General features: G+C 44.5%; 1 protein-coding gene and 1 long non-coding RNA gene across 3 annotated transcripts in view; one reads left to right on the plus strand and one right to left on the minus strand.

Moving 5' to 3' along the window:
* Positions 1 to 209: 209 nt before the first annotated feature.
* Positions 210 to 3956, minus strand: LOC144333008 (uncharacterized). The gene is made up of 2 exons (XR_013401302.1): positions 3805 to 3956; positions 210 to 523 (listed from the first exon to the last, which is right to left on the minus strand). It is a non-coding gene; the product is annotated as an uncharacterized LOC144333008 (long non-coding RNA).
* Positions 3930 to 13917, plus strand: part of C11H12orf75 (chromosome 11 C12orf75 homolog) — a 41889-nt gene continuing 31901 nt past the window's right edge. Inside the window, exon 1 of one of the 2 annotated variants that reach the window (XM_077954843.1) lies at positions 3930 to 4494. In XM_077954843.1, the coding sequence (XP_077810969.1) occupies positions 3945 to 4494 (550 nt within the window). In that variant the 5' untranslated portion in view covers positions 3930 to 3944. The remainder of the gene's footprint in view (positions 4495 to 13917) is intronic. The other variant, XM_015152666.3, reaches the window with a different exon arrangement.

Here is a 13917-nt window from a genome sequence, read left to right on the forward strand (position 1 = left end):
TCAGGAGTTCAAGACCACCCTGGCCAACATGGTGAAACCCCATCTCTACTAAAAATACAACATTAGCCGGGCGTGGCACGTACCTGTAATCCCAGCTACTGGAGAGGCTGAGGCAGGAGAATCACTTGAAACCGGGAGGCAGAGGTTGCAGTAAGCCAAGATCCCGCCACTGCACTCCAGCCTGCCTGGGTAGCAAGAGTGAAACTCCGTTTTTGTTTTTTTTTTTAAAGTGACACAGTGTGGGGAAGAGCCTTTTTTCTCTTTTCTGTTGGTGGGTATGGTTATGTATGAACTTGCTACTGGGTGCTGAGGCAGCCATCCTGCAGCATGTCAACAAGGAAAAAGAGAAAAGCAAAAAGAAAATCTAGGCTGCCAAACTTTCTGTAGGGAGCCCTTTATAGGAAGAAAAATCATGAAAACTTGGACTTACTCAGGTTTATATTCTCCTACCTCTTGCTTTCTTTTTCTTGTCAGAAGAATATTACTCATACACCTCTTCTCTCTCCTTCACGCCAGATCAGTTCTGGTTGGAAGAATGAAAACAACAGCTAAGTGGTGTGATCTAACTGACACAGGGAAAGAAGCTAAAATTGACCACTCAGGAAATGAGGCATGTATTAATGATTTTCTTTTGACTAGTTGTTTTTAAAAACATTGACATGCAATTAACTGTTGTCTATAAACTAAAATTCCTAAAAAGGAAAAAGGGGGCATAGACTTGCTATTTCATTCCACATTAGGAAGAGGACTAACATTTATTGTGTACTTACTATATGCCTGACATTTTACTAGGAACTTTTCATACTCTGTCTCACCAAATGACCTTGCTTGCCCTTTGAATAAAATTTTAACTCCTTTCCAAGGTGTATGTTCTGACCTCCCTCTCTGAAATCCACACCCTCCCCATCTCTACTCCACAGATCGGCCTTTAAATTCTGGCTTTATTATTTTCTCCTCCTGTTTATGAGACACACCCAGCACATTCCTGTCTCAGGGCTCCTGTTCTTGTCATTCTCTTTGCCTGGAATCCTCTTTCCTTGGATCTTCTCATGTCTGATTTCTTTTTTTTCTTTCTTTCTTTCTTTTTTTTTTTTTTTGAGACAGAGTCTCACTCTTCACCCAGGCTGGAGTGCAGTGGCGCAATCTCGGCTCACTGCAAGCTCCGCCTTCAGGGTTCATGCCATTCTCCTGCCTCAGCCTCTGCAGTAGCTGGGACTACAGGCGCCTGCCACCACGCCTGGCAATTTTTTTGTATTTTTAGTAGAGACAGGGTTTCACCATGTTAGACAGGATGGTCTCGATCTCCTGACCTTGTAGTCCGCCATTCTTGGCCTCCCAAAGTGCTGGGATTACACGTGTGAGCCACTGCGCCTGGCCAATATCTGATTTCTTTACATCAACCAGACCTCCACGAAAATATCCTTTCTTCAGAGGGCCTTCTGTGACCATCCTATTAGGTTAGTGCAAAAGTAATTGCAGTTTTTGCCATTAAAAGTAATTGCAAAAATTGTGATTACATTTGCACCAACCTTGTATCTAGAATAGCACCTCTCCCTCTACCCCAGTCTCCTATTCCAGTGACTTATTTTTTTCCTGTTGCACTTGTATCTAAAATTATCTCATTGTATTTGTTTTGATGTATCTCCTCCCACTTGATTTTTCCTCTCTGTCTTGTTCACTGCTGTCTCTCAAACATTTAGAAGAGTGGCTGGCACTTATAAATAGATTGGGGGTACAAGTGCATTTTTGCTACACAGGTATATTGGGTTGTGGTGAAGTCTGGGCTTTTAGTGTAACCGTCACCCAAACAGTGTACATGGTACCCAACAGGTAATTTCTCATGGCTGGAGCTCTTAAGGTGATACTCAATAGTGCTTGTTGAAATAATCGATAGATCACATAATCTGTAACATTGTAACGCAGAATGCACACCACGAGGAACCATGAGGTATCTCAGTAAGTGAGTGTTAGAAAAGAATTTATAGGATTTAGGTTCATAATAGGTAATTTTGGTTGGGATTTAAGGAAGCAGGACTTTTTTTTGTTTGTTTGTTTTCTACATTGGATATTGTCAGAAAGCAGGGATAATTCTATGATTAGAGATTCTTAATGAACCTCATCTCTAGGCAGGAAGACTAGAACAGGGCTAAAACCATAACTGGTAAAGCAGCAGCAGACAATCATATCAGGCAGGATGGGGAGATGTTTGGTGTTTTGGGGGTTTGCACAATGACCTTGTTTTTGTCAGCACTTAGACATGATTACTGAATGGCCTTGGTTTTTGGTCTCATTTCATAATTCATAGAGTGGCCTTGTGCGATATTGGTGTTCTATACAGCTGTGTTTAACAGGAGAATGCAAAGGTCCAGCTATTGAGTATCACAGCTTCTAGGCCAGTTTCTAGGTGTCAAGGTCCGTTCTCTGTCTCTTACAAGTGTCCTAAGGCTGGAGTCTAGTGTCAACACAGAAATAAGCAGGAGTATATCTTTTGGCTACTTGATAGTCCCCTTTCCCCAATTCTGGATTTGTATTGGATAGACACTGAACCAAGACAGCACAGGCCAAGGTAGAGAAGCAGTACTTCTAGAAGGCAACTAAAAATGCCTTTATTTATCCAAGAATTAATTAACCTCTCAGCACATGGCTAACATAGTTAATTTTCAAATGGAGAATGCTGTATATTTTGCATCCTGAATGATAGAACCCACCATTGCCTCAAAGGTCATGTTCAAAAATCTGCCAAGTCCTTGATTCTGGTTCAGATTTTTATGTAAACACAACAGTATGGTTTTAGGAAAGCCTGTTTGTTTGTTTGTTTGTTTGCTTGTTTTTTTGAGACAGAGTCTCGCTCTATCACCCAGGCTGGAGTGCAGTGGCGCCATCTCGGCCCACTGCAACCTCCACCTCCCAGGTTCAAGTGACTCTCCTGCCTCAATCTCTTGATTAGCTGGGATTACAGGCATGTGCCACCACACCTGGCTAATCTTTGTATTTTTAGTAGAGACAGGGTTTCACCATGTTAGGCTGGTCTCGAACTCCTGACCTCATGATCTGCCTGCCTCGGCCTCCCAAAGTGCTGGGTTTACAGGTGTAAGCCACCGTGCCTGGCCTTAGGCAAGTCTTTTAACCAGCATCTCAGCATCCTCTGGGACTCTGTGGCAGCTGTATTCCTCTGTTAACATTCCTGCTATATCGTAATTAATTTGTTATAATCTATCTGCCTGGTTAGACTGTCTCCCACATGTTTGTAACCCTGGAACTTAACAAAGGACTTGGCACAGGCTAGGCTCCTTACAAATATTAAGTGAATTTAAAATGGAGCTTTAATTCCTGGCTTGAAGTCACCTCACAAAACATTTAGTGAGTCTGTATTACGAGCCTGGAGGACGCTATGAAAAATCAGATAATCTTTCCCTTTAAGGAATTTGTATTCACTTCTATTAGAGTTAATAATAATAATAATGATAATATTTGATATTTACTGAAGATAGGGAACTTTGTTAGGTACTTTGTATGTACCTGAGTTATTGTCATTTTATAGGTGAAACAATGGATGTACCCAGTGGGTTAAGTTACTTTCCTGAGGTCACACAGCTATCACGGGGCAGAACGAAGACTGTAATTCAGATAGTCTGACTCCAATAACGCTGGCCCAACTACTAGGTTGAAACGTACAGCACCGTGCCCATCCACAGTTCTCTCATTTATCAGAGAGGAGGTCCTGAATCCAAGTTATCGAAATCGTTGCAGACATTTGTTTTAAAGAGGAATAGGTCAATATGACCAATGTGGTAAAGAACTTACGTCTTTTGCCAGGCGGTGCGTATGGGGAACAGAGCTGCGTTGGCCTTCTGTTAAAGCAGCTGGGGATTTCGGTTTTGGCTTCAGACCTGAACATCATTCAGTCAATAGCATTTATTGGGCGTCCACTGTGAGGAAAACAGATGCCCCCTGCTACTTCCTCTCCTCCCCACATCCTGGGGCAGGGAGGGGAAGTGAGGAAAGAAAAGCAAAAACAAGGCAAGAAGGATGCTGAGGGTGGGCAGGTGGGCACTCCCGCCCCGCCGCACCGGCCACGCCCCTTACCGCGCCCTCGCCCCAGAACCCACTTTAAACTCCCGCCCCTCGTAACGACGACCAATGTCCGACCGCGAAACGAGCAGGAGGCTGGGGATTGGCCAGTGCGAGGTTGCCGGGGCGATGGGTGGGTCCGGCGGGTCCCCTGGCGGGGCGGGGCGGGGGCGAGGGGTGCCGGGTGGTTTCCGCCCTGCAGCCCGCAGCCCGCCGCGCCACGGGCCGCGTCCCTCGGCTGTGGGAGGGGGCGGCCTCCACTCGGTTCCCTGCCCCGTCAGCCTCCCGCTCGGGGCGCGCCGCCTTTCGTCTGGGTCTCCGCCCCCAAGACCCGCGGCCGCAAGCCCGGGAGCGCGGCTTCCCCGGCCGGCTGCGCGATGGGCTGCGGGAACTCCACCGCCACAAGCGCGGGCGCGGGCAGAGGTGAGCACGGCGGGAGCGGGGGCCGGCGGGGGCGGGCTGGAGAGGCGGCGGGAAGGAAGGGTGCAGGGATCTTGGGTGGGGGGCGCGCAGCCCCCCTGTTCCCGTCCCCATTTTCGGGACAGGAGCAGACCTCCCGTTTCTGGAAAGACCGAAAGCGTGGCAAGTCCCCCACGCGGGGGCGGTCGCGCCTAGAGCAGACGAGCCTGCGGGGCATCTCTGCCGAGGGAGCGCGGGGAGGACTGTCGGGGGCTCCTTTGCAGCCGCCGGGGCTCCCCTGCAGCCGGTGGGGCTCGGCGCCCTCCTGGGGGAGAGGATTCCCGGACGTGGCCCCCGGCCGCTCCCCCACTTCCCACACTTGCTCCTCCAGGCCTCTCCCCAGCTCCTCGGAACCCAGGCGCTGCACCTGGAAAAGTGCAGCAGAGCAAGACAGGACTTTTCGGGCAGTGGTGGTGGGGCAGAAAGCGGGGAGTGGGAGTGGGGTTAGGGAGAACTGGAAACAGAGCTGCAAAAACGCATCCGTGTCTGCCGCGATGCCTAAGACCGGCTGGGCTGCTCTTAGGATTCCTCTGAGAAGCTGCAGCAGTAAGGATGTTTTACATATGTGAGACAGAGCTTTATTATTAACAGATTAAAGATACTTTTCATTAAAAACTCACAGACAAACACACACACAAATCGAAACTTCTTTTTATACCACTTCATTTTGTTGATTGGCAGGCAAGGTCTTCTAGCTTCCCCGGGCCAGCGAGGCTTTGTGTCAAGTGACTTTTTCCAAAACTCACCCTTCTATTTCACCCTGCTTTTGTCTCCGGATTTAAGGTAGCCTGGATCTGTTTTGAGTAATAGCTGCTGACCTATTTCAGTGTCCTTTTGGATAAAGAGCTCCTATCTCCTCCAATTGAAATAAATCTGATGCCACATCCTAGCCTAACCAGCAAATGCAAACAGCAGTCGGAGGCTGCAGTATTTCCTAGGCGGCTGTGGAGGCCCTGGCAATGGCTTTGTAACCTTGGGCCTGTCGCATCCCTTAACCCAGACGCCGGTAAAAAATGTAGTTTTAGACTCAAGACTTATTTATTTATTTTACAGTTTATTTTGACTTTCACATAATGAAATCGGATGTGGCAATCTGCTCAGTACTTGGCCAAGTTTGTGTTTCCTCCTTGGCTGCCGTTGTTGCCACACACCGGGAATATTCCGCTTCAAGAGAAAGGGCTAACCATATGTGCAATTCTAGTCCTAGAGATATGAATGAACCCAGGTAGCGATTTGTTGAAAAGTTTATGACTTAGAGTTAACCGTTACCATCTTGAATTAAATCCTGTCCTGGTGATAATGCAGAGAGCCACAGGAGAGCGAATTTTTTAGATACATGTAACAGTGGGGAAGGTTAGCTTAGCGCCTTATGCTAATGAGGGCAGACTGGCTTCAAACCTGCCTGTGGCCAGAAAGCTCTGCGTGTATGAAACAGTGTCAAGGCTACACCCTGCACTCAAATTGTGTCTCAGTCCACTAGGTACTGTGGCCCTATGCCATCCACTGCATGTACAGCCTACTTTAAAAAAGGTTAAGAAAAATTATCCACATTAAAAAAAATTGTAGGAAGGATTTGTAACAGATTTCCCTTAAAACGAGGCTAGTTTCATGCATGTACATTTTGATTTATTAATGAACTGCTTGTCAGTTTTAGGGATGGAGAGGGGCTACCATTGCCAAATGAAAATCAGAATGATGGACCAGGCACAGTGACTCATGCCTGTAATCCCAGCACTTTGGGAGGCCAGGGTGGGTGGATCACCTGAGGTCAGGAATTCGAGACCAGCCTGACCAACATGGTGAAACCCAGTCTCTACTAAAAATACAAAATTAGCCGGGTGTGGTGGCGCCTGCCTGTAATCCCAGCTACTTGGGAGGCTGAGGCACGAGAATTGCTTGAACCTGGGAGGTGGAGGTTGCAGTGATCCCAGATCACACCATTGCACTCCAGCCTGGGCAACAAGAGTGAAACTCTGCTCCATCTAAAATAATAATAATAATAATAGAAAGATAGTAAGGTATGATGAGCTAGCTCTAAAATGTTAATGTGAAAATCAAATTTGGGGGGGAAAATACGATTTCTTGGGGAAATACGATTCTCTTTGTGAATATTTGATTGACTTTTGTTTCCCCCTGGGAGCACATCCCTTATCACCTAAAGGGAAGTCATATTGAAAAAAAAAAAAACTACTGAAAGAGTAGTTTGAGGAGCAGTCTCACTTTTGTTTGTGAGGGACAGTGCATGTGAGAGCATGCTATTCTCTCCTCCAGCGTGCTCTTGGCCAAAAATTACTTTTTGTTCAGAGGAGAGAAGGATAGTGAATGCAGACTCAAATCATGCAGGAGACAACATGATGAGCAGGGAGTTATTGCATCACCTCTTTGATGGATCTGCTATTGTCTTGGAGAAGCCATTCCCAAACATTTCCTTGCCTGTGAGTCCACCTAGCCGACTTTGGGATTTGGTCATTGTTATTTTGAAATGTTGTCAGTTGGTGGTAGGAGTTTAGGTTCAGAGAGGAAATATATCAGGATGAGAGATGTAAAGAAAAATAAACCACCATGCAAAGGTACTAAAAATCTCTTCCAGTCCTGAGCTTGGGCATCCGTGTCAATTACACTGTTGACCAAGCTGCACACTTGGAGGCCTGAACCTTAGCAATACGAAACATGTTAAAGAGATGTTGTCCTTCTCTTCTAGCTATTTACAGTGCACAACTTCTGATATGTCCTAGGAGTCTTAGAATTCAGTAGCCATACTTCAACTTTTCAGAAAAAAAAAATGTCCAAAGAGATTGTGGAAAGAGTGCTGAACTTAAGAGTCTGGACAGTGAGCTTAAGCTTAGGTTTGGTGCTGGGCTGATTGCATTATTGTGGGTGTTTCAGGTTACTTTTTTTAAACTTTGGTTTCTTTGTTTATATAATGGGAATAATTGGGTGTATCTTGTTTCATAAGTGTTATGTGAAACTCAAAAATAATGTGAAAGCACTCTGTAAACTGTAATTATTACTATGTAATAATATTATTATTATCACCATTTTGAAGGCAAAGTGGTTTTCCTTGAATATTTTTCTATGAGAACATGGCACATCTTTTTTCATGCATTAATATATTATTATAAATACCCCTAAATCTGAAATCTCCATTCTAAGCCCTGTTTTACTTCTTGAGTTATTCAGGTAAACCAGATAATTGTTTCCCCTTTCCCTGAGCTAGCAGGACAGCTGCCTCTCTTGGCTTTTGTCTGAGGGACTTGGTTAACATGACAGATCGATATGCAGTAACGTACTTGAGTAAAGTGGGTTCCGTATGCCTGATGCGTGGAGAAACTGGTATGGAGTAAAAGGGTCAAGTGGCCATAAGGAGAAGTGAGATGAATTGGCCCCTTGATAATTCTGGGTAGACTTGCCCCTAGAGTACGTTTCTATTAATAACTGTAAGCTTACACATCGTCCACCCGTACGTGGGACCTCCTCTGCTGGGAACTTCTAGGGCAACGCTGGGGTGGTCAGCAGTGGATGTTTGTAGAATGAAGTCAAACTTTGTTGCTCTTGAGAAATTGGTAGTCTAGGTAGGAAGATTAAGCAATTGAGAATCACTGCAAAGCAGTGGATAATAGAATATAATCTGGACCTCCAAGTTTTCAGGAGATGTTGAATGACACAGTTTAATCAGAGAAGTCCTCCTAGAGGAGTTGAGCTGTCGACCTAGATGGAATTGTGAGAGGCATTTTGAGTACACAAAAGCTCTCTACTTTCACATTTTGATTTGATCACTCTCTCAAGGTAGGAATTTGATTTTTCCCAACGTACAACTACATAAAGAATGCAGCAGTTTTTTTCTGCATAGTCTGGAGTCTAGACCCCAAATTATAGAGAAACATCTGGATTTAATAGTTCATTTTAAAGTCACATTTGTTATAAGGCAGGGAGCTTTTGCACTCTCGCTCACTCTCGCTCTTTCTCTGCAGTCAGATTCTCTACTTGCTTGTTTTTCCCCCGAGCATATCTCCTGACTAGGCAGAGAAATGACCAACCTTGCATTCTGAGTTAATGATGCACAGCAGGTCAGTCATTCCCTTTTATATGGTCACATACATACAGACTATGAAGCAAGTCTTTGTAATATAAATCAGAAATTCCTTCTTATGTAAACCAGAAAATCCCTTAAAAGTTTGATAGTTCCCCATATCTACAGTAGCCTATTTTAATGCAGGCTAAAAGCTGTAGATATTATTTGCAGTGGGAGTTATCTCAGACATATTCAGCTCATGATATTTGGTTAAATTGGTTAGTTGAGTTTTTTCTGCCAGAGATATGTAACTGGCAACTGATCTTAACTTTGCAGGCAATTTATTGTGAGAATGTTTCCATAATAGTTTTCCTGCTGTTTATGTAACAATAGTCAGAGGGGAAGGAGCTTGATAATTATTTACCCTATTTTGTCAGTGTACCCCAGGGAGTTAATACAATCCTTTTGGGTCCAATTATTTAGATTAGTTATGTCCTTGTCCTCAATTAGCTAGATAATTGCATTCTTTTGAGGTAGCTGTATTGGTCCAGCCTTAATTAACATCTGTAAATGGTTTGGTAGTATTGAAATGATACAACTGTGTTTACCTTTAGTTCAAGATTTGTGGGGGAAATAATATAAAAATAATACAAAATTTTGTTGATATCATCAAACATTTTTATCTTGCACTACTCCCCTTTCCCCACAACTGTGTACCATCCTTCTTTCTATTTAAACATGCTGAACTCACTCTTGTTTTCTCTGTGTGAAACACTTTTTTTTGCTGGAGAGCTGATACTATGTTTATTTCTTGTCTCCTTTCCCCTCCCCCAAATGGAGGCCTCATGAAAGCCTATACATTTTGTTTACAGCTGTATCCTCAGCCTCTAGACCAGTGTCTACATTTTTAATGGATTTCTTCCTTCTTAAAATACATTTGTTGAATGAATGACCATATTTGAGAAACAAAAAAGATACAAAATGAAGTCCTGAGTTGGTGTGGGCATACTGTACTGATGTAGCAATTGAGGGAAGAAAATAAAACCTCAGGAAGTCAGGGAAACCTGCGTGGAGGAAGTGGAACTTTATTTGGCTTTGAAGAATAGGTAAGATTTGGATAGCAGAAAATGGAAGGCACGTCATTTTTAGTGCTGTAGGAAGTCCTAGAGACAGAAATGGGCTTGGCGCATTTCAGGGTAATAAGAAGTCAAGCCTGATTGGATGTAGTCGTTCACATTGGTTGCAGGGTATTGGGAAGAAGGAATGGTTAGGATACGGGACGAGGAAGACAGAGAGGCACTGAGGCCACAGAGTTGAGAGTGGGCTCTGCAGGCAAAAAGGCCAAGTACAAATACTACATTTGCCATTCATCATTTGTATGACCTTGGGCAACTTGCCGAGGCTGTCTGTTCCTTAGGTTCCTTGACCATAAAATGGGGGTGTAATAAGAGAGCCTACTGTAGATTGAGTGAGTTAATGTGTGTAAAGTGTTTAGACCAGTGACTCGTATATCGTAAGTACTCACACTGGTACTGTGTAAGTGCCAGTACACAGCTGGTGTAGAAGGAAGGCGTGAGCCACTGAAGGCGTGTACATACAGAAGTGGCATCATTCACAGCTGCTGTCTGTGCTCAGAGAAGTGCTGAGGGCCTGGATCATGACTGTGGGCCCTGGAGGGGCAGAAGCGTTGAGGTCACAGAGACGGGGAAGACAGTTGAGCTAAAGAGAGCCTGCAGATAGGCCGGGCGCGGTGGCTCAAGCCTGTAATCCCAGCACTTTGGGAGGCCGAGACGGGCGGATCACAAGGTCAGGAGATCGAGACCATCCTGGCTAACACGGTGAAACCCCGTCTCTACTAAAAATACAAAAAACTAGCCGGGCGAGGTGGCGGCGCCTGTAGTCCCAGCTACTCCGGAGGCTGAGGCAGGAGAATGGCGGGAACCCGGGAGGCGGAGCTTGCAGTGAGCTGAGACCCGGCCACTGCACTCCAGCCTGGGCGACAGAGCGAGACTCCGTCTCAAAAAAAAAAAAAAAAAAAGAGAGCCTGCAGATGTGGGATGAAGGAAGAGGGAGAAGTAAAAACTAAACTGTTAGAGCTTCGGTAACTGGAAGGAGGCTGCTACTCACTCTACAAGTAAGATAGTAAGGGACAGGTGGTCAGCATACTTGACTGTAGCATGTTTGAAGTGATGATGAATAAAGAGGGGTTTGGAGACCCCTCTGCTCAGGTAGTCGTCACTGGTGAGACAGAACCAAGAAGCTCTGTGCATCATTCGCTTGCTCTGTCTCCCCAGAATTGATGGTACAACCATGTGAATGGTTCATAAAGGCATCCAAAGTGAGTCATTCGTTTCTGCCATTGTCACAGCCAGTAGCTTCTTTTTGCCCACTGCCCCAAACAAAACCAATGAGGGCTGGGCGTGGTGGCTCACACCTGTAATCCCAGCACTTTGGGAGGCTGAGGCAGGCGGATCACCTGAGGTCAGGAGTTTGAGATCAGCCTGGCCAACATGGCGAAACCCCATCTCTACTATAAATACAAAAATTAGCCAGGTGTGGTGGCGCGCGCCTGTAATCCCAGCTACTTGGGAGGCTGAAGTGGGACAAATGCTTGAACCCAGGAGGGTTGCAAGCAAGGCTGCAGTGAGCAGCTTGGGTGACAGAGCAAGATCCCTTCTCAAGAGAAAAAAAAGAAACAAGCAAACAAAAAACAAACAAATAAACAATGAGAGCAGCAGTTTTTGTGGCAAAGAAAGAGTTTAATAATTGCAGGGCTGACCAAGTGAGGAGAACAGTGAGAAATTTCTCAAACCTGTCTCCCTGAGAATTCGGAGGCTAGGGTTTCTTAAGGGGACTTTGATAGGCAGGGGGTTACTGGGGAATTGGAATAACTGGTTGGCTAGGGATGAGGTTATAGGGGCATCTACAACATCTTTGGGCAGTAAAGTCAGTTCCCAGGAAAAGGCTGGTTCTCAGAACCAGGTGGCATCTCTTGATCTACTAAAATGTGAAACCTGAAAAATATCTGAAAGACCAGGTCTTTAGGTTTCACGATACTGATGTTATCTATAGGAGTATTTGGGGAAGTTGGAAATCTTGTAACCCCTGGTTACATGACTCTAGGGCAGTAGGCAACTTATAGGAAAGCGTGCTAAACAATAGCGGGGTCATTGTTTATGCCTATTTTTTAGTAAAGCTTAAGCCCCTACCATAATTTTAACCTTGCCATATGAATGCAGCTTTGATCTTTGAACAAGGATGGGGGCGTGGGGGGTGGGGGTCAGTTTTCCTTGCTTCAAAGTGTAACTATAAACTAAATTCCTCTTGTAGTTATCTTGGCTTCCATGTCAGAACAGGAAAAAAACCTATTTAAAAGCAAAGCAAAATAGAATCAGTTATATTAAATTTCTCTCATTATTTATAATTCAGCAAAGGCAGTTTACCATGAGCCTTTACAGCTCCATATAGACATGACTTAAATTTTAGTATATCAGCTAAATGTCAGTGCACTAACTTATGCCTGTACTTTTTATATGGCTGCATTTATTTTTGGTTTGTTTATTTATTTTTGAGACAGAGTCTTGCTATGTCACCCAGGATGGAGTGCAGTGGTGTGATCTCAGCTCAATGCAACCTCCACCTCCCAGGTTCGAGAGATTTTCCTTCCTCGGCCTCCTGAGTGGCTGGGATTACAGGCACGCACCACCACACCCGGCTAGTTTTGTATTTTTAGTGGAGATGGGATTTCATTATGTTGGCCAAACTGGTCACAAATTCCTGACCTCAGGTGATCCACCCGCCTTGGCCTCCCAGAGTGCTGGGATTACAGGTGTGGGTCACTGCACCCGGCCATTTTTTGGTTTTTACTTGCCTCAAGTAGAGCTACTTGTCTTAGTTCATTTTTGTGTTGCTATAAAGGAATACCTGAGACAGGGTAATTGATAAAGAAAAGAGGTATATTTGACTCATGGTTCTGCAGCCTGTACAAGAAGCATGGCACCAGCGTCTGCTTCTGCTGAGGGCTTCAGGCTGCTATCATTCATAGCAGAACGTAAAAGGGAGCCATAGTGTGCAGAGATCACATGGCAAGAGTGGAAGCAGTAGAGAGAAGAGAGGGAGGTGCCAGGCTCTTGCTAACGACCAGCCAGCTCTCATGGAAACGAATACAGTTAGAGCTCACTCTTTACCACCAGCCATTCATGAAGGATCTGCTGCTATGGCCCAGACACCTCCCATTAGACCCCACCCCCATGAGATTTGGAGAGGACAAATAAACCAAACTCTAGCACTACTCAACAAGGGCGACCTATAAAAACGAGATTTTCTATAAGAGCTTCCATTTTCATTGACATAATTTTGTATTTCTAGGACACATTGACCTGAATTTCTTTCCTCCATTATTTGAAGAAATCACTTATGAATCTGTATTTTTTGTATTGTACTCTGAAAAACAAGCATTGCTTTGGATGAAGTAGTGAGAAGTTGTTCCATTTCTTTTGGCCAAACCAAGACTATGACATAGTTTTATAACTATTATGGGTCAGAAGAGCCATAGCAAGCTGTCAAAATTAAAGAGAATTTTGTTTATTTTTCTGCAGTTATATTTATATAGTTCTCAGGGGGACTGTTTCTTTTCTAAAACAAATAAGGAGTAAAACATTCCTGCATGTTATTATTATTTCCCATAAGAGCCATAGGCATTTATGTTTCTGATCATTTATGCTGAAAGAAGAGTGCTTTTTAAATCTTCAGTATTTTTTTTTTTTTATAAATTCTTCACATACATAATTTTGAGTGTGTGTGTGTGAATTATCACCACTTGGTTTGAAGAATATAACTTAATATGTAACTTAGCAATTCACGTACTTGTGAATATTTCTAGTATATTTTATAAAGTCTATAGAGTATATAGTGTAGTGATCATAAAAGGTGTTAATAGACTAAAATGTATATGACCTTTTCTTTTTTTTTTTTCCTGAGATGGAGTCTCGCTCTGTTGCCCAGGCTAGGTGGGCGCAGTGGTGAGATCTCGGCTCACTGCAAGCTCCACCTCCCGGGTTCATGCCATTCTCCTGCCTCAGCCTCCCGAGTAGCTGGAACTACAGGCACCCACCACCTCGCCTGGCTAAGTTTTTGTATTTTTAGTAGAGACGGAGTTCCACTGTGTTAGCCAGGATGGTCTCGATCTTCTGACCTCGTGATCTGCCCGCCTCGGCCTCCCAAAGTGCTAGGATTACAGGTGTAAGCCACCATGCCCGGCCCTTCTTTCTTTTAAAAGATAGAAGTATGTTCTTCATAATAGAGTTTGGCATGTGGGAGGAGACTCTCACATCAATAGATGTTTAAATCTGTATAATACTGAAGGGCTGGACAGT

The sequence above is a fragment of the Macaca mulatta genome, chromosome 11, assembly GCF_049350105.2.
Source record: "Macaca mulatta isolate MMU2019108-1 chromosome 11, T2T-MMU8v2.0, whole genome shotgun sequence".
Classification (NCBI taxonomy): domain Eukaryota; kingdom Metazoa; phylum Chordata; class Mammalia; order Primates; family Cercopithecidae; genus Macaca; species Macaca mulatta.